This window comes from Myotis daubentonii, chromosome 3 (genome assembly GCF_963259705.1).
Source record: "Myotis daubentonii chromosome 3, mMyoDau2.1, whole genome shotgun sequence".
Taxonomy (NCBI): domain Eukaryota; kingdom Metazoa; phylum Chordata; class Mammalia; order Chiroptera; family Vespertilionidae; genus Myotis; species Myotis daubentonii.
Genome location: NC_081842.1, coordinates 81,748,909 through 81,766,912, shown reverse-complemented (window position 1 = coordinate 81,766,912; position 18,004 = coordinate 81,748,909). Strand labels below are relative to the sequence as shown.

General features: G+C 41.5%; 1 protein-coding gene across 1 annotated transcript in view; it reads left to right on the top strand.

The window, feature by feature from the left end:
- Nucleotides 1-17,527, top strand: part of IMPG2 (interphotoreceptor matrix proteoglycan 2) — a 99,463-nt gene extending 81,936 nt beyond the window's left edge. The window contains exons 12-19 of the mRNA XM_059688007.1: nucleotides 1,236-1,539; nucleotides 2,766-4,060; nucleotides 6,865-7,084; nucleotides 11,015-11,225; nucleotides 12,316-12,504; nucleotides 14,314-14,515; nucleotides 14,966-15,045; nucleotides 16,852-17,527. Coding sequence (XP_059543990.1) covers nucleotides 1,236-1,539; nucleotides 2,766-4,060; nucleotides 6,865-7,084; nucleotides 11,015-11,225; nucleotides 12,316-12,504; nucleotides 14,314-14,515; nucleotides 14,966-15,045; nucleotides 16,852-16,864 — 2,514 coding nt within the window. The 3' untranslated portion in view covers nucleotides 16,865-17,527. The remainder of the gene's footprint in view (nucleotides 1-1,235; nucleotides 1,540-2,765; nucleotides 4,061-6,864; nucleotides 7,085-11,014; nucleotides 11,226-12,315; nucleotides 12,505-14,313; nucleotides 14,516-14,965; nucleotides 15,046-16,851) is intronic.
- Nucleotides 17,528-18,004: the final 477 nt, after the last annotated feature.

Sequence of the window (18,004 nt, the reverse complement as noted above, 5' to 3'; positions counted from 1 at the left end):
TGAACAATTAAATAAGTATTTTAAAGACCCAGGCTGGAATAGTATGACCAGAACATGATGAGGCTCTATTCTCTACTTGGGAGTTTTTAAAATTATCAAGTCCCATTAAGTTAGAATGTCTGGAATGTGGGGCCTGGGCATTGGGGGTTTTAAAAAGTTTCCACGTGCCCAGCCAGTGTGGCTCAGTGATTGAGAGTCGACCCAAGAACCAAGAGGTCCCAGTCAGGGCACATGCCTGGGGTTGTGAGATCGATCCCCAGTAGGATGTGTGTAGGAGGCAGCTCTCTCATCCATGTTTCTCTCTATCCCTCTCCCTCCCTCTCTCTCTAAAAATCAATAAAAACATAAAAAAATTTCCATGTGATTTTAATGCTATTTAGAGTAGAGAATGATTGTTCTTTTCTATTTTCACCCAGTAAATATTTTATGAATTCTATGCACATGGCACTTCTTGTTTTTTGTTATTCATAACCCAGCACAGATGAAAACATAGAAACTCCCACCAAGTGTCATGGCCATTTTGCCTGTCAGCATCACTGGTAAACTTTTACATAGACTAATCTTCATAGGATTAAATAGGGATTGTGTTTCTGTCTACTTTTCTATTCCTGGAGCTAAATATGAATATAAGATTAGTATCACATTAGTAAAAAGTCACTGGGAAGAGAAAAATTTTATTTTGTAAGTGTGATCACATTTCACAGATGTTATGATTTGTTTGAAGTAACCCGATCTCATTTTCATGTGGTGGCATTTCTCATCAAAACAAAGACCTTAATTCATAAATATCCCAGAATGAGGAATAACATTGCTAATTGTTCTTTTCTGCTGTAGGAAATGTGTTAGGTTGTTGTCAACAAATTACAGATAGTTATAACTTCTATGAATTTAAAGTATTTAAGCTAAGACAGAGAAAAAGGAATTACCTAAAGAAAGAAAAATAATATTTTCTTCCACAAACTCACTTTGTTTGGAACCTTTTAAATATGTTATCTTATCTATCCCTACTTTCCAGTTGAGATTCAAGAGATACATGGTTTTTCTCTAGATTTGGCAACTAGTAAGTGGTGAATTGGGGTTTGATTACAGATCTGTTTGTCTTCCCTCCCCCCAATATTACATTGCCTTTTTACCCCTAGAAAACCTGGGAATTTAGATAGATAGGTGGTATTTAAAATAATTTTTATGTGTTTCTTTTTATCTATGATATGATTTAGCCTTTTTCTCCCCCTTAGGATAATACCCTTCAAGCTGCATGGCCCTCAGCTGATGACTCCACCACCAGCAGTATTTCACTACTTGATTTCAGCTCTGGTTCTCCCTCAGCCACCGGCAGGGAACTCTGGTCGGAAAGACCTTTGGGTGATTTCGTGTCTACACCCAAACTAGACTTTCCCTCGCAGGTGGGCCTCCATTCTTCCCAAGAGGTTGTAGAGGTTAGCAGCTTGACTCTTCATTCTGTCACCCCAGCAGTGCTGCCGATGGGCTTGCCTGTGGCTTCTGAGGAAAGGACTTCTGGATCTTACTTATTAGAAGAGGGTAAGAAATCCTACTTCCTGTTCATATTTCTTTATTGTGTAGATGACAAGGGTTTTGAGGAGAGGAAGAGACTGGGGTTAATAGAAAAGTAGGTTAGGAGGAAATGTCTTGGGAAAATTGTGTGAGAAAGGGAACAATCAGGTTTAATTGTTTGGACTGGAAATGAACTTAGTAGGCTGGGGTAGGGATCAATTAATAGATATTTTGATAGTCCCATTAAAATATATAATTAAACTACTATTAGATAACTACTTTACTTATTTAAATGTTGGAGTGGTAAACAAAGAGCATCAAAGAAGATTATCCCAGTAGCTTTTTTTTTTTTTTAAATATATTTTATTGATTTCTTACAGAGAGGAAGGGAGAGGGATAGAGAGCCAGAAACATCCATGAGAGAGAAACATGGATCAGCTGCCTCCTGCACGCCCCCTACTGGGGATGTGCCCGCAACCAAGGTACATGCCCTTGACCGGAATCAAACCCGGGACCCCTTGGTCTGCAGGCCGACGCTCTATCCACTGAGATAAACCGGTTCTGGCTATCCCAGTAGCTTTTAATGGGATTAATTGTAGGGGCCAGGTATAGAGATTTTTAGCTTGCATTAGGCTTCATTTGGGAGGGAGAACCTGAACTAAGGAAGTCATAGCAGAGATTAAGGAATGAAAATCAAGTAGATGATTTAGATGTTGTGAAGGAAAGGAGAAATCAATGTGACTCACGCATGGAGTATATTTGAGAAAGAGGAAGATGAACAAAGTTGTAAACAATGAGTCCAGGATTTTGAACATTAAGTGAACCTGAAAGATGATGGACAATAAACATAACAAGGAAATAGAAACTTAAAGATTAACACAATTTCCTAGGGAATTCTCTCCCTAAGTTTTCACTAGATTCAGTGTTTATTGTCAACATGGTTATCAGCAGTTTTTTTATTTTCATGGAGTAAAAAAAAAAAATAAAAAAAAATCAAGTGTTTAAAGATGAATTATTTCAATAGCCTATATCCTGTTGTTCTCAAGGAAGGTATATTCATGAGTGATTGTACCACACCACAAAAACATAATCATATTGTCCTGTTCTTTGATGGATCTAGCAAAGTACTAGTAAAAGTCAGCAACTGTCCTTACTAATCTAATGGAAAGAAACAGGAAGCTGGTTTTATTAGGAGGACTGGGAATATATTTTAGTAACACTGTAGATTAATTAATGGAAAACTTTATTTTTAGGATTAACCAAAGTCGAAGGGTCAGAAGATTCTTTTTCAGGTGATCCTTTGCCCTCAAGTACATTAACTCATTCTGTACCAGAAGAAACAATACCATCTAAGGAAGATTCTGTGGTGTCTTTGACATCCTCACCATTTCTGGTCTCCTCTGTCACATTAGATCCCCTTGCTCAGGAAGTGTCTACACCTTCTGGCTTGGACCCTTCGGCCTCCAAAGTTAACGGCCAATTAGAAGTGAGCACTTCGATGCCAGACACATCCATGGAAAAAGAGTTCACCTTTGAGAATGGCTTAGGTTCAGGGTCTGGGGAAAAGGTGAGTGGGATTACTTGGCCATGGAGCGACACTTCATTAGAGAAGAGCATTGAACCACTGACCAAATCATGGCTGGAAGATGAGGATTCACTTTTGCCAATTGAGAGTGTAGATGAGAAACTAGTTGTAGGTGACAGAATAGATTCCACAGACCGAAGTATTGAGCACTCAAAATATGGGCATTTTGATAGATCCACACACTTTTCAGAGGAAGAGCCCCTTGAGGGACCTACTGTGCCCTTCTCTGCAGAGACCACAACTCAATCTGCACCTCTAATTCTCTCCAAGCACACATCAGAGGTACCTGACATTGATTATTACTCAGTTACCAGTGCACCTCCTCTACTGACATCTATAGCAATCTTTGATTCTACTGGTAAACCAGATCAAGTAGAACCATTTCTAAAGGAGGATATGGAACAAACTACAGAGCCATCCAATCGTAAACAGTTTGATAGCAAGATCTCAACACTGAAGCCAGATATGCAATCTTTGTGGACCATATTGCCAGAATCAGATGTAGTTTGGGAAAAAACTTCTTCCCTAGGAAAATTGTCTGGAGACACATTGGCAAGTGCACCGGAGAGTACTGACAAGCTCTGGTTGAAAGCTTCCATGACACAGTCTACCGAATTGCCTCCAACCACAAGCCCCACCCTGCTGGAGGATGAAGTAATTATGGGTGTACAGGATATTTCATTAGAACTGGACCGGATAGGCACAGATTACTATCAGCCTGAGCTAATCCCAGAAGAAAATGGCAGGGTTGGTAGTTATGTGGAAATCTCTACAAATGTTCACTCTACAGAGATGGCTATTGTGGCTCACCCCACAAAAACAGGTGACTCAAATCATACCCAGACCACAGGAGCATTGCTGGTTTTCTTCAGCCTTCGAGTGACTAACATGATGTTTTCAGAAGATCTGTTTAATAAAAACTCTTTGGAATATAAAGCCCTGGAGCAAAGATTCTTAGAATTGGTAAGCATAAAAAGTGAACTATGGGCATTAGTGAGTAGTCATGTATGAACCCACCCCTTTCTCCTCAATACATAAGATCTGAGCCAAGGAGAGTGTAGTCTGCTATAGGCACTCATTTTTTTTTAATTTTTTAATCAACTACAAATAATGTCATGGCCTAGAGTGTTAGGAAAGTAATAAGACAGGTGGATATGAATGTGGCATGAGGGTGATGTAATAGCTTAGATACTGAATATTGTATTCATGAATTCTGGGACTGAAACAAGTTTAAGATTTTTTTTCACAGTTTATTGTGAGACCAATGTTTTGTGGGTACCTATAACACCTTCTCTGTTGGGATACTTTAGTAACAGAGAAAATAAACTCTCCGGTATCTAAAACTGTCTGTGAGTTCTATGCGGTTCCAAAATAGTACTATTAAAATCTCATGACTCTAAAATAATTCAAAACTGACACTCTTTTTCCTTAAATTTTTTTCATTTACAGTTTATATTCATATTATTTTATATTAGTTTCAAGTGTACAGCATAGTGGCTAGATAATTATATACTTTACAAAGTGTTGCCCCTAGTATTTTCAGTATACAACTGGAACCGTACATATTTATTACAATATTATTGACTATACTAGAGGCCCAGTGCACAAAATTCTTGCATGGGTAAGGTACCTAAGCCTGGTCAGTGATCAGGGCCAATTGGGGCCTTCAGGTTGCTGGCTGGGGCCTTCCTTCCGACTGCCGGCCAGGGCCTCTCTTCGTTCTGCACTGCCTCCTGGTTGTCAGCTCATGTCATAGTGAGTGATCAAACTCCTGGTCTCCCGGTCAAACTCCCGAGGGGACATTTTACATATTAGCCATATCCTATATAATAAAAGAGAAAAATGGTAATTGGTGTACGATGATACCCTTTTCATTGGCTAATCAGGGCTATATGCAAATTAACTGCCAACTAAGATTGGCAGTTAACTGACAACTAAGATTGGCAGTTAACTGACAACTAAGATTGGCAGTTAACTGACAACAAGATGGTGGTTAATTTGCATATGTAGGCACAATGCAGGGAGGCGAAAGGGAAAGCAGGAAGAAGCCCCCTGCCACTGACAGTGATCGGAAACCCAGGGGGGAGCTAAGAGCTGGGGGGCAGGGCAAAGGCAGCCCTGGGGCCGCCTTTGCCCTGCCCCCCAGCCATGATCGGAGAATCAGGCGCCTTTGCCGCCCTGGCCAGTGACAGCAGGAAGTAGGGGTGGAGCCAGCGATGGGAGCTGGGCACGGTCGAAGCTGGCAGTCCCAGGAACTCGGGGTCCCTTGCCTGGGCCTAAAGCGGAGCCTGCAACCGCGGGGAGCTGGGGGTCCCCTGCCCAGGCCTGACACCTCTGCCGGAGGCCTCAGGCCTGGTCAAGGGGCCGATCCGGTGATTGGTGATCGGAGGGTGATGAGGGTCAACTCCTCTGGCCGAGGCATCAGGCCTGGGTGGGGGGCGGAGCCGGGGATTGGGGGGATATGATGGTCCCCTTGCCCAGGCCTGAAGCCTGGGTCAGAGGCGTCAGGCTTGGGCGGGGGGTGGAGCAAGCGATCAGAGGGAGATGGGGGTCCCCTGCCCAGGCATGATTCCTGGGCCAGAGGCCTCAGGCCTGGGCGGGGGCCAGAGCCAGTGATCGGGGGGAGATGGGGGTCCCCTGTCCAAGCCTGACACCTCTGGTGGAGGCGTCAGGCCTGGGCAAGGGGCCGATCATGCGATCGGAGGGTGATGGGGGTCTACGCCTCTGGCTGAGGCATCAGGCCTGGGCAAGGGGCAGAGCCAGCAATCAGAGGGATCTGGGGGTCCCCTGCCCAGGCCTGATGCCTGGGCCAGAGGCATCAGGCCTGGGCTGGGGGCAGAACGAGTGATGGGGGGAAATGAGGGTCCCCTGCCCAGGCCTGACACCTCTGTGAGAGGCGTCAGGCCTGGGCAAGGGGCCGATCCTGCGATTGGAGGGTGATGGGGGTCAACGCCTGAGGGCTCCCAGTATGTGAGATGGGGCAGGCTGGGCTGAGGGACACTCCCCCGCCCCCACACACCCAGTGCACGAATTTCGTGCACCGGGCCCCTAGTATATATATATATATCCAGTGCATGAATTCATGCATGGGCGGGGTCCCTAGGCCTGGCTGGCAATCGGGGTCCATCGAGGCCATCTCGCCCAGTCCTGATCAAGGCTGGCCAGCCGGGGAAAGGGACTGTGGGAGGTTGGCTGGTCATGGGAGGTGGGCTGTGGGAGCACACTGACCACCAGGGGGAAGCTCCTGCATTGCACATCTGCCTCCTGGTGGTCAGTGTGCATCATAGCTCCCAGCCAGTCGTCTGGTCATCTGGTTGTAATGGTCGCTTAGGCTTTTATGTATATAGATTTCCTATGCTGTACTTTACATCTCCATGACTATTACCATTTGCAACAGCATGGGTGGACCTTGAGGGGATTATGCTAAGTGAAATAAGTCAGAGAAAGACAAATACTATATGATTTCACTTATATGTGGAATCTAAAGAACAAAATCAATGAGCAAACAGAATAGAAACACACTCATAGATACAGAGAGCATACTGATGGTTGCTGGGGGTTGGGGGGCAAAAGGGGGGGGTGGGAAACTAGGTGAAAAAGGTGAAGGGATTGAGAAGTATAGATTGGTAGTTACAATTGATACTTTGTTGATGAACAGTTTAAATAATGTAAATAGCATGTAGTTCATCCTTGTTTAATTTTTTTTGTACATGTTGAGCAAAATGCAAAATCTTGTCAATAAACTGATCATTTTTCATGTATTGCAGCTGGTTCCCTATCTCCAGTCAAATCTCACAGGGTTCCAGAATTTAGAAATCTTGAACTTCAGAAATGGCAGTATTGTGGTGAACAGCAGAATGAAGTTCTCCAAGTCTGTCCCTCCTAATGTCAACAATGCTGTATACATGATTCTGGAAGACTTTTGCACCACTGCCTACCAAACCATGAACTTGGCTATTGATAAATACTCCCTTGACGTGGAATCAGGTGATGATATTGATTACTCTGCTGATTTCTTAGTGGAATCCAGTAATTATTCTTATGTATTTTCTTCCACACCGAGTCAAGGTGAATTCAACACTTGTAGGTAAAAGAGTATCATGTCAGGCAAATTTTCACCATCTTGATAATTAGTATATCTCTTCCAAGGACATCAGTATCATTCTCTTTTCAAAAGGGTGGTCCACATATGTTATCTTTACTTATTTACCTCCTGTTTCCTTTTCTACTCTATCTGGCTCTCTCTTTTACCTTTCCACTGGATCTGTTTTTGCTACATCTCTATTTGCCAAGCAGGTAGATTTGGACTCCCTTCCTTCTATATAATTTTCCCAAGTTGTTTTATCCATTTCCATTATTATAAGTCTAATAGAGATAAAATTTCTCTCCACATTTTTATATACAGATTAGACTTGTCTTCTGAGCTCCAGAATCAGTATCTAACTATGTACTTGTTGATCTCAATTTGGATGTATTCTACGTATATCAAATTTAAGATGTGTAAGAGTGAGATCTTATTTTCTGTATCTCTCCGCATTTCAGCTATATCCATTCCACTCAGATTCACCAGCCTGATAAATGGAAGCTGTGTCCACTCAGCTACTTAAGCCAGAAACCTGGGAAGTCGTTCTGATACCTCAGTTTCTATTACCACCATTGCCACTACTCTAGGCCAAACCATTGTCACCTCTCATTTGAACTAGTTTCCCCACTACCTCTCTTGTTTCCTTCCCTTCTCCATTTTTCAGATAGCAGCCAGGGTGCTCTTTCTAAAAACATCAATCAGATTATTTTACTTCAATGACTGCCTGGTTCAGTAGCTACAAGGCCTGGACCCTACCTTCTTCCCCGAAATCATCCAATGAAACTAACTTCTTTGCTTACCAAGTCAAACTTGCTGGTTTTTAGTTCCTCAGATTTAAACAACTTTTCTTGCCTTAAAGCCTTTGCACATACTGTCTCCTTTGCTTGGAACTCTTTCCCCTCTTGGCTGACTTCTGCTCACCCTTTATACTTCAGTTCAAATGTCTCCTCCTCAAGACTTTCACTGAATCACCCATAATCTAGATTGGGTCTCTCCTGTTAGTTTTTCTTGTAACATCACGTTCTTTTCCTGCTATAGAGCTTATAACTATTGTAATAATGCTAATTTATGCACATTGTTGCTTAATGGGCATTATCCTCAGTTGAGCTATCCACAAGGAATGATATTTTATCTGTTTTATTAACCATAGTGTCTTGCATATAAAAGGTACTAAAAAAATACTGCGATCGAATGAAATGAACCATTGTTTTTATTTGGAAGATTTGGATGCAGTGAATACTGTTGAATCCTCAGACTTTGTTCTTTTTCATCTTCCACCCACCAGAGGACAGTGGTTTTAGGTAGGGGTCAGGGGGAATACCTGAGTTCGTATTTCTCCAGTGACTTTTACTCTCAAACTGGTTTGAAAGTGAACTCTATTTTTTAACTGAGAAAGTCACATTCTTTCCTTTGAAATCCTTATTCACTGAAAGTGAGGAAAATGATTTGGCTAATCCTCCAATATTTAAATCTCTTGCCATTTGAGTTCTCTAAGGCCAGTTGCACATTCTTTGCCATGTGGTGTAGTAGAAAAAGCAGGTAATTATAATTTGGAAGGCCTGATTTCTTTATTTTTTCTTTTGTTTTTAAATCCTTACCTGAGAATATTTTTTTCCATTAATCGAGAGAGAGAGAGAGAGAGAGAGAGAGAGAGAGAGAGAGAGAGAGAGAGAGAGAGAGAAATAGAGGGAGAGAAAACATCGATGTGAGAGAGACACATCAACTGGCTGCCTCCTCGACTGGGGCTGTAATTGACCTGTAACATGCCCTTGACCAGGAATTGAACCTGTGACCCTTTGATGCGCGGGCCAATGTTCCACTGAGAAAACTGGCCAGGGCTGGAAGGCCTGATATTTTGCCTCTGCTCTGCCATTTATCATTTGTGTGACCCTAGATGATCTATATTATCTCTGAGCTTTAGTCCCTCATATATTAAATGGGGATAATGTTTGGGGTGATTACTTGATAAGTTATATAAATGTCTAATCACTATGTTATACACAGGAAACTAATATAATATTGTATGTCATCTCTAATCGAAAACTTAAAAAAAATTTAAAATGGGGATAATACTACCTGGCCTATGTATTTTATGGGGATAGTCTAAGTATTAAAATAATAACATATATTTGCATTTGACTAGCCATACAAATGCATGCAAGCAGATATAATTCATAAAACTTTTTGCAAAAGTCAACCCACTTTTTAAAAAAAGGGAAGGACAATCAGTAAGTGCATTTACCTCAATATTTTATGTAACTCACATGTGAGCTGCATGCTGAGTCATTCAGGTTTATAGGGTCACCTTTTTCTTTAATATTCAAACAAACTGGCATTAGCCCCTCCCAAGTGTAGTGTAAAACCTGCATCCATGTCCCTCCCACCCCCAAATCTCTAGGAATGAACAGGGATGAAATATCTCTTAATCACCTCCAGCTCTGAGTTCCTTCTGCTGAATTTCCAATCCTTGTGATTGTTCTTTATGAAAACCCAATACAGATCACAGTCGCATTTTTGACTTTTCCAAGGCACCTCTACAAGGTAGTTGATTCTATCAGATATTTCCTTTGCTATGAGGGTGACAGAGAAGGCTTTATCATACCACTACAGGTGGTTTAAAATATTGTTGGGCATAAATAGCCTAAATTTCCTTAGCAACCCTTTCAAAGTCATTTCTTATTGGCCAACTTTTTGGACCAAGCCAGCTACCATGCTATTCTGGCTGTTTTTCTACACCTTTTCCATAGTTTCTTCATTATCATTTTTCTAGACCCATCAATTCCTCTCTTAGCCTGTCCCTGGTAAACTAGACATAATTCATTTTATAATTTAGATCCTTGTCTCTTATCCCAAATTAAGCTCCAGGTCTATCTTCATTTTCCCCTAAAGTCATGAGGGTGCTCTTAAACAGAGCGCCGTGTATTCTGGGCATCCACCTTTAACCTACACAGAGGACTGGGAAAAGACTGTAAAGCTACAGTCTTTTATTTACATGGTTAAAATATTAGTCTTAGGCTCTCTTCTTGGTCTAGGGCAAAAGGAAGCAACATTTATTTTTCCCCTCTTCCTATTTCCCTTCCACCAGACATTCACACATATACCCATGGAGTGATCACAGTATTTTAGAATTTTAAAATAGAATTTCCCTACTACCTGTATATTTTTAGTTAAAGGTCTTCAGATTAAAATATTATTTTACCTCAAGATTGGCTAGAGATAAGATTGACGTGTTTCTTGTCTAACTTCTTTGCACAAAAACTCTTGCACTTCCATCAACATAGGAAGCCATGCAATATTATCCTTCCCCTTCTCTAAACACACTGCTAGGCCAGGATTATAGTGTTTTCTGGGTACAAAGTCACAATATGTATACTAGAATAAGACTGTGATGACAGGAAATACACAATGGAACTCTGCTGCATGGGCCCCTTGTAGAAACTGCCCATCTAACAGCACTGTTGTATGCTTTCCTTGTTATATGAGCATCTCATCAGTGGTCCCCCGTATGAGTTTCCTAGGGCTGCTGTAACAAAAGAGCACAAACAGGATGGCTTACAAAAACAGAGATTTATTCTCTCATAGTTTTGAAAGATAGAAATCTAAAACTAAGGTGTTTCTGGGCCATGATCCCTCTGAAGGGTTTAGGAAAGATTCTTAGGATGAATCTGAAATTTTTTGTGGTTTTGGTGGTGATGGTGTAGTTTAATGCTTCAGGAAAGGGGTCGTCCCCATGGTACTTTGGGCAGTGAGACTTAGTGGAGGAGCTTCATGTACTCCAACTCCTGTGTTTTGCCTTTTCTAGTATTTTTTTTCTGGTTTGTTTGATGTTTTAGGTGATGAAGCCAACCCTTGCAAGTTTCAGGCATGCAATGAGTTTTCCGAGTGTTTGGTCAATCCCTGGAGTGGAGAAGCAGAGTGCAGATGCTACCCTGGGTACCTGAGTGTGGAAGAACTGCCTTGTCAGAGTCTCTGTGACCTTCAGCCTGACTTCTGCTTCAATGATGGGAAATGTGACATTATGCCTGGACATGGGGCCATTTGTAGGTATGGCGTAGCTAGGAATTTTGACTTCACGAGGTTGTAGATACTTCCTCTGAAGAAAAAGGGTCTACACCTATGATTTTAGGATAATCTCAGCAGTATTTGTTATAGAAGTTATATCTAAACAATAGATTGGTACTATTTAGTGTTCATGTGAAGACTGAGTGAGTTAAAATGCCTGAATTATAGTTCAAATGGTTATTTTATTTTATGTTCTTAGGGAGCTGTGAGAAAGACATTGTCTAGTGTCCCACTGAGAGTCCTGGGAGTAGTTGGGGTCTGTGTTGTGGTTCTTAGAGGGGATGGTAAGGCAATTGGCACTTAAATTAGGTTTCGGCGTAAGAGCAACACGTAATACTGTACCTGAAAATGAAAACAAAGGAGTTTTATTCTATTTGGATTCTGTTTTGAATGGCTCTGGGCTGCTCTTGGTCCTACCAAGTATTCAGAGAAAAAGAAAAGCAAATATTTAAAGTCTTTGAAGTCATGACAAATATATTTTATTTAAGTACCTGAGATCCATTTTTTAAAAGTAGAACCATGAAAATGCAGCAGATGAGCAGATACAGGTACCCTGACTGTCCTTTCCTGCCCATTCCCCTAAAACAAAGTAGAGCAAATCAACGTCCCACCACACACCACAGTCACATGGTGTAAAAGGAGCGAGTGCTGAGAATAAATGAGAGGACAATTTGTGGATGTGAAAATGGTCAAATGTTGGCATAATGCCACCAACAGAGGAAATAGGTAGAAATGATTCAGATTCTTCTATGTGGAAAAGTGTAATGTTTAGCTAGGAAACTAAGGGGCAAGGTAGTCCCTTGATATCCAGAGAAATTAGTATTATGGAAAAGCAGTGATTTCCTTGCTGCTGTGGGATTTAAAGACATTTTTGCACAGGTCTGTGGCCTTGGGGTATGGAGGGACTTAACTCGTATGATCATTGAACCTGCACATTTACCTCTTTACTGAAGCTTCCTGTGGCCAGTATTTATTTCTTTACCTTTCCCAGGTCCCACTGAAGCTTCTGCTGTTCATTGTTACTTTCAGCAAAGTGATTCCACTTTTGAGACTCAGTCACTTCTCATTACAGGTGCCGGGTGGGTGAGAACTGGTGGTACCGAGGGGAGCACTGTGAGGAGTTTGTGTCTGAGCCCTTGGTGATAGGCATCACCATCGCCGCCGTGGTTGGACTTCTCCTCGTCTCTTCTGCTGTTGTCATCTTCCTCATCAAGACTCTTCAAGCTCAGAATGCTCAGAGAGAAACAGAGAGGCCCTTTAGGTAAATAAAACTGCTCTTGGGTGAAAGAAAATGTCCCGCTTATTCATTCATTTAGTACTGACTATGTGACAAATATCGAATAAGGATCTGGGGTGCAAGGGAGAAAGCTGTAAAGTTGAATGAAAACATGGGCTCTGTCCTCGAAGGGTGTCAAATTGGAAATAAACAGAAGCTGCAGTATGAGTAAGATGTGAAGGGATCTGGATGAGGCACGAGTTAGTTTTGCCTGGGGGAGAGAGTCTTAGAAGTTGAAAGATGGTTGTGGTATTTAGCTGGACAGAAGAGTAGCTATCTATGGTGGGTGGGTGGGACACTTTCTAGCTAGTTGAATGAGCATGAGCAAAGTTAGGAAGGCATGAGTGAATCTCAAGGAACACTGAAGGAATGGCCTCATTGAGCAGGGCCAAATGCCTGTTTCATGATTGGGGAGAGGTTGGAAGGGTGATGGCGATAAGGTAAGATCCCTGTATGAAGATCAGATCAGTTAGTTTGTTACCCTTTGCTCATTATGGTTCTAAATCTAGATAAGAATCTGACAAGAAATGACATCTGATTTTCTTTTAGTAAAATGTAGCTTCATTAATGGAGAAAATATAATCTGTTTTACTTGTTAGACTAGCAATCCAAGGACCCTTTGGTTTGTTATCCTATATCAGTGATGGTGAACCTTTTGAGCTCGGCATGTTAGCATTTTGAAAAACCCTAACTTAACTCTGGTGCCATGTCACATATAAAAATTTTTTGATATTTGCAACCATAGTAAAACAAAGACGTATATTTTTGATATTTATTTTATATGTTTAAATGCCATTTAACAAAGAAAAATCAACCAAAAAAATGAGTTCGTGTGTCACCTCTGACACGCGTGTCATAGGTTCGCCATCACTGTCCTATATAATAAAAGTCTAATATGCAAATTGTCCCCTCAACCTGGAGTTCAACCAGGAGTTTGACCAGGGGGTGGGACTGTCCAGCCAACCGCCTGTGGCTGCTCCCCCCAGTTGGCAGCAGGTGGCCAGGCAAAGGGAGGCCCCAGTTGGCAGCCAGCAGCCACTAGGGACCCTACTCATGCATGAATTTCGTGCACTGGGCCTCTAGTGTGATAATAATCAGTGGTTGTACTTTGCTTTTGTGCTTCCATAGTCTATAAGAGTTACTGGTTTAGGTCTAGGTTACCTTCCCCCACCCTCAGCTTGCTAAGGAGGCACCTCTCCTAGGTTCTTAGAGCACCCAGGACATACTTCCATCACTGTTCTTATGCTTTTTATTGAGTCTGACTTTTCATTAGACTGTAATCTCATTCCAATCAATTCTTTATCATTACTATCTAGAACTGTCTTAGGCACATAATCAATGCTCAGTAAATATTTGTAGACCTGAATTGAACCTGAGGCCCAATACTCCCATATTTATATTTTTATCAGATTTTCTGTGTGCTACACATTGATTTTTTATTTGTCTACTCTGGGAATGATGGCGCCGTATGCATTCCATGAAATACTATCTATTGGCAGGCTTGGTTCCCCATCAGCATTTATTGAGTGTCAGGCCCTGTGGGGCAAGTAAAGATGAATGAGACATGGAACAATTCCCTGGGGCACTTGCCATGTAGTTGAGGAGATAATAATGACAACACCTGATAAATAATTTCTGAGATTGATCTGGGTATTTTTCACAGTCACCTCTCCTGATTTGTATCAGTTCACCTCCTTTTCTTCCCCAAGAGAAATCTTACTACAGGTAAATAGCCTTCCAAGTGGTTATACATCTGAATCTGAATGAATCCTACTTTTCTTTTTGTGGCTCCAGCAGACAGCCTGCCAGCCTTTCATCCATTGAAGATGCCGTAAAGTACAACCCCATGTATGAAAGGCATGGGGCGGGAATGGAACAGTACAGGGGACCCTATCCTCAGGGTCCCTTCCACAGTGCAGCACGAGGAGAGGTGATTGGTGGTCTGAGCAGAGAAGAAATCAGACAAATATATGAGAACAGTGGGCTTTCCAGAGAGGTAGGAAACTGCTTTTCTGTTGTTGCTCTGCTGCTTCTGGGGGGTGTGTGTGTGTGTGTGTGTGTGTGTGTGTGTGTGTGTGCACGAGCTTCAAGAAAAGATGAGAAGTATTTCCCGATTAGTTTCTACTTCATGATATCCCCCAGTTGATGTAGTATGCAGAGGGTATATGAATCTGAGCTGTACCTTCTTCTCCACCCAGTGGTTTCTTTCTCCATTATTAACAATTGCTCTCTTCCTCCTCCCCACTTCCTTAGAAATATGCCGGAGTTATTCTGAGCAGTTCGTGTACTATCCAAACCTTCCATTCTCTGAAAAGGCCATTCTTTCCTATAGTTCTTCCCTGGATAGCCCAGACAGTCACATTTCCTTATAAAAATTAGGACTCCTTTTAAAAGATGATTTAAGCTTTTCTAATGCGATGTATGGCCTATTTTTCTTTTCAAAAAGGAAATTCAAGAAAGAATGAGAATTTTGGAACTGTATGCCAATGATCCTGAGTTTGCAGCTTTTGTGAGAGAACATCAAATGTAAGCATTCACAACAGTGCCCCTGCTCAGGCTCTTAACCGTTAGCCTTAGAGTAGCGCCTCCAGCGGGAACGCGTAGTTCCTGTTCATGCGATAACCAATGTTTGTTGAGTTCTTTAGAGTTAATACATTCCCACACAGATGACCTCATTTATTTCTCACGATGGCTTTGTAGGTTGAATGTTTCTTTATTTAAGTTTTATAAACGAGGAAAAGAAGCCGTGGAGAGCTGAAGGGACTTACTCACGATCATAGTGACAGCAAATGGCAGAGGAAATCTAAAACAGACACTATGTGTTCTGGCCTAGAGCTTCCTGGGCTGTCATATTTTCTCTTATTACCATAGATATCACCCAAGGGTTAATGCTCTAAAATACTTTTCATAGACAGTTTCTCTGAAAAGCATTTGAGAAGCCATAAATCCTTACACTTAAGTATCTCTGTAGATACTTTTCACTATGCTTTCCATTATACAAACCTCATTAAAGTGTATCTCTTGCCTCTACCAAGTTTATCTTACATTTCATTCTATCTTTCCATTTGCTTTTCTCAGCATGTGTTTTGGGCAAGTATCTGTAGTTTTTTCCCTTCTGTTCCCCAGGATCCATAACCAGACTTAGCTTACTAAAATAAATCATCTTATAAAGAGACCATTATGGACATTAACTGAGTGTAGTGGGTGAAATTATAATTTGGCTTTTATTTTTGCTCCTAATGCTGCCCTCACAAAGATGCTTCCTCATGGATGGGTTTCCCCAGGCCAGGTGTCTTCACGTGGCTTTGAAAAGAGAAAAACCAGAGCAATTCATCCAAGTTTATAGAAGAAATCCACAAAGGGTCAGGATGACACCCATGTCTTCACTGGGGCCTCTGTCCCTTTGCTCCAAATCCCTTTTCTCTGATAGGCAGCCCCTCACTCATGATTCCTCTCTGATAGGAAGGGACACATTGACGCTTAAGGAAATTGAGGAAGATACTTTTCTAATTGCATGTGCATGATGGAGAATTTCTTTAAAAATCTCTGAGCACCTGCCTTGACCCCTGGAAGGTGCCGCCAACCTTGCTGAACCCTGTTAGAACAATATTACCAGGATCTGCCTTTTAAGCTAAGATACCCACTCATCCTGGCATCTCCAGCCAGCAGCTGACCCATGGCTCCATTCCAGTGGAATCTAACAGAAAGAACATGACTAACGTTTTTGTCTTCCCTAAGACTTCTCATAACCTCCCTACAGCCACCTGCCTGAATGTGTTTCCTGAATTAAAAATGCGTCTTATCTAGGCTAAGACACCGGAAGAAAGGATTCAGGAAAGCCTAATTAAGGGGAGACAGACTGACTACATTGTTTAAATTTCTGCTGGCAAACTGTCTGGCATTAACATATAAAAATCCATGTAACAGAAGATTTAAAAAAAGGTCATAGTGAAACAAAAGGAAGTTCACACAGACACTTCTATCAAAAGAGGGATGTTCATGGAGAAGATGACATTGAAAAAATATGAGGTCCATAGCCCATACAACATTTTCAGTTTCACTTAATCTCAGCATTTTTACCTACCAGTGGTCCAAGAAAATGTTAATGGACTTGATTTAGGATTTAGTAAAAGCATTACATGGTCTTTGTGGAGAAGATTAATAAAAAAAAACACACAGCGAAGTACAGGATAATTTTCCTGCAAAGAAAGAAAATACAAAGTATTGGTGAATTTAGGAACAGAGCTTGGCAATGTGTTACAGCAAAAATGCATTTCTATGCACATTCTTGCTTTTTCAATTAATTGTGTTTTGTTTGTTTTTTCATGGCAGGGAAGAGCTTTAATCAAAACTCTGGTCGTGGAACTGATTAGAAGCCCAGAGAAGAGAGAGATCGCTTGTTACCTGTATCATAAAATTAACTCTGTTGGAAGAAGAGTATTTTATTAAAAAAACATTCAATTTGGGCACAAAATTTTTTCCCCCAGTTTAAAATTTTACAATAGAGTAAGAGATGTGACAATTTTTATATGTAAGCTGCATTTAGAGAAATTCCAAACTGTGTGGGTCTGGAGAGCATCTGGAAGAGAGCAGCGGAGCCGGGGTGTGCGTTGGCAGAGCAGTGCTGCCTATCATTGTGGCTCAGGAGACCCGGAGGAAGGGAGGGTGAGACTGTCCAGGAGGAGGCAGGCTCTGTAACAAATATTTGGTAGCACGCTTGTTATTGTCAGATGGAAGGAGAAGCCTTTGAAGTAGTTTCAATATAGTTTATAGTCAGACATTTGTCTAAATAAAATATAAAGTGTTGTGGGGGGAGTCGAACTGCTGAAGAAAAAGCAACCTTTTTGCTGTAGTATAGAGTGAGGCTTGTACTTTATTCTGCCAGAGTTTGAATTTCTTGGGCGTATTAATCAAGATCACATTATTGTTGTGTTAAGTATCTCAGTATCCTTTCTTTTTTTTTCAGCTGCCAAATACAATACTTATGTGTAAAGTTTAGAGGGTTCCTTTAGACCAGTGGTTCTCAACCTGTATGGGTCGCCAACCTGTGGGTCGTGACCCCTTTGGGGGTTGAATGACCCTTTCACAGGGTCGCCTAAGACCATCGGAAAACACATATATAATTTCATATTGCTTTTGTGATTAATCACTATGCTTTAATTATGTTCAATTTGTAACAATGAAAATACATCCTGCATATCAGATATTTACATTACGATTCATAACAGTAGCAAAATTACAGTTATGAAGTAGCAACGAAAATAATTTTATGGCTGGGGGTCACCCCAACATGAGGAACTGTATTAAAGGGTCGCAGCATTAGGAAGGTTGAGAACCACTACCTTAGACTAAAGATGAATTGTGGACAGGGAGGGAATCAGGGCTGGGTCAAGGCCACAGCGCTGAGAATATATGCTTTGCTGATTGATGGGTGGATGAATCAGAACTCATGGGTTCTCCGTATGATATCTTAAGAGGTCCCAGC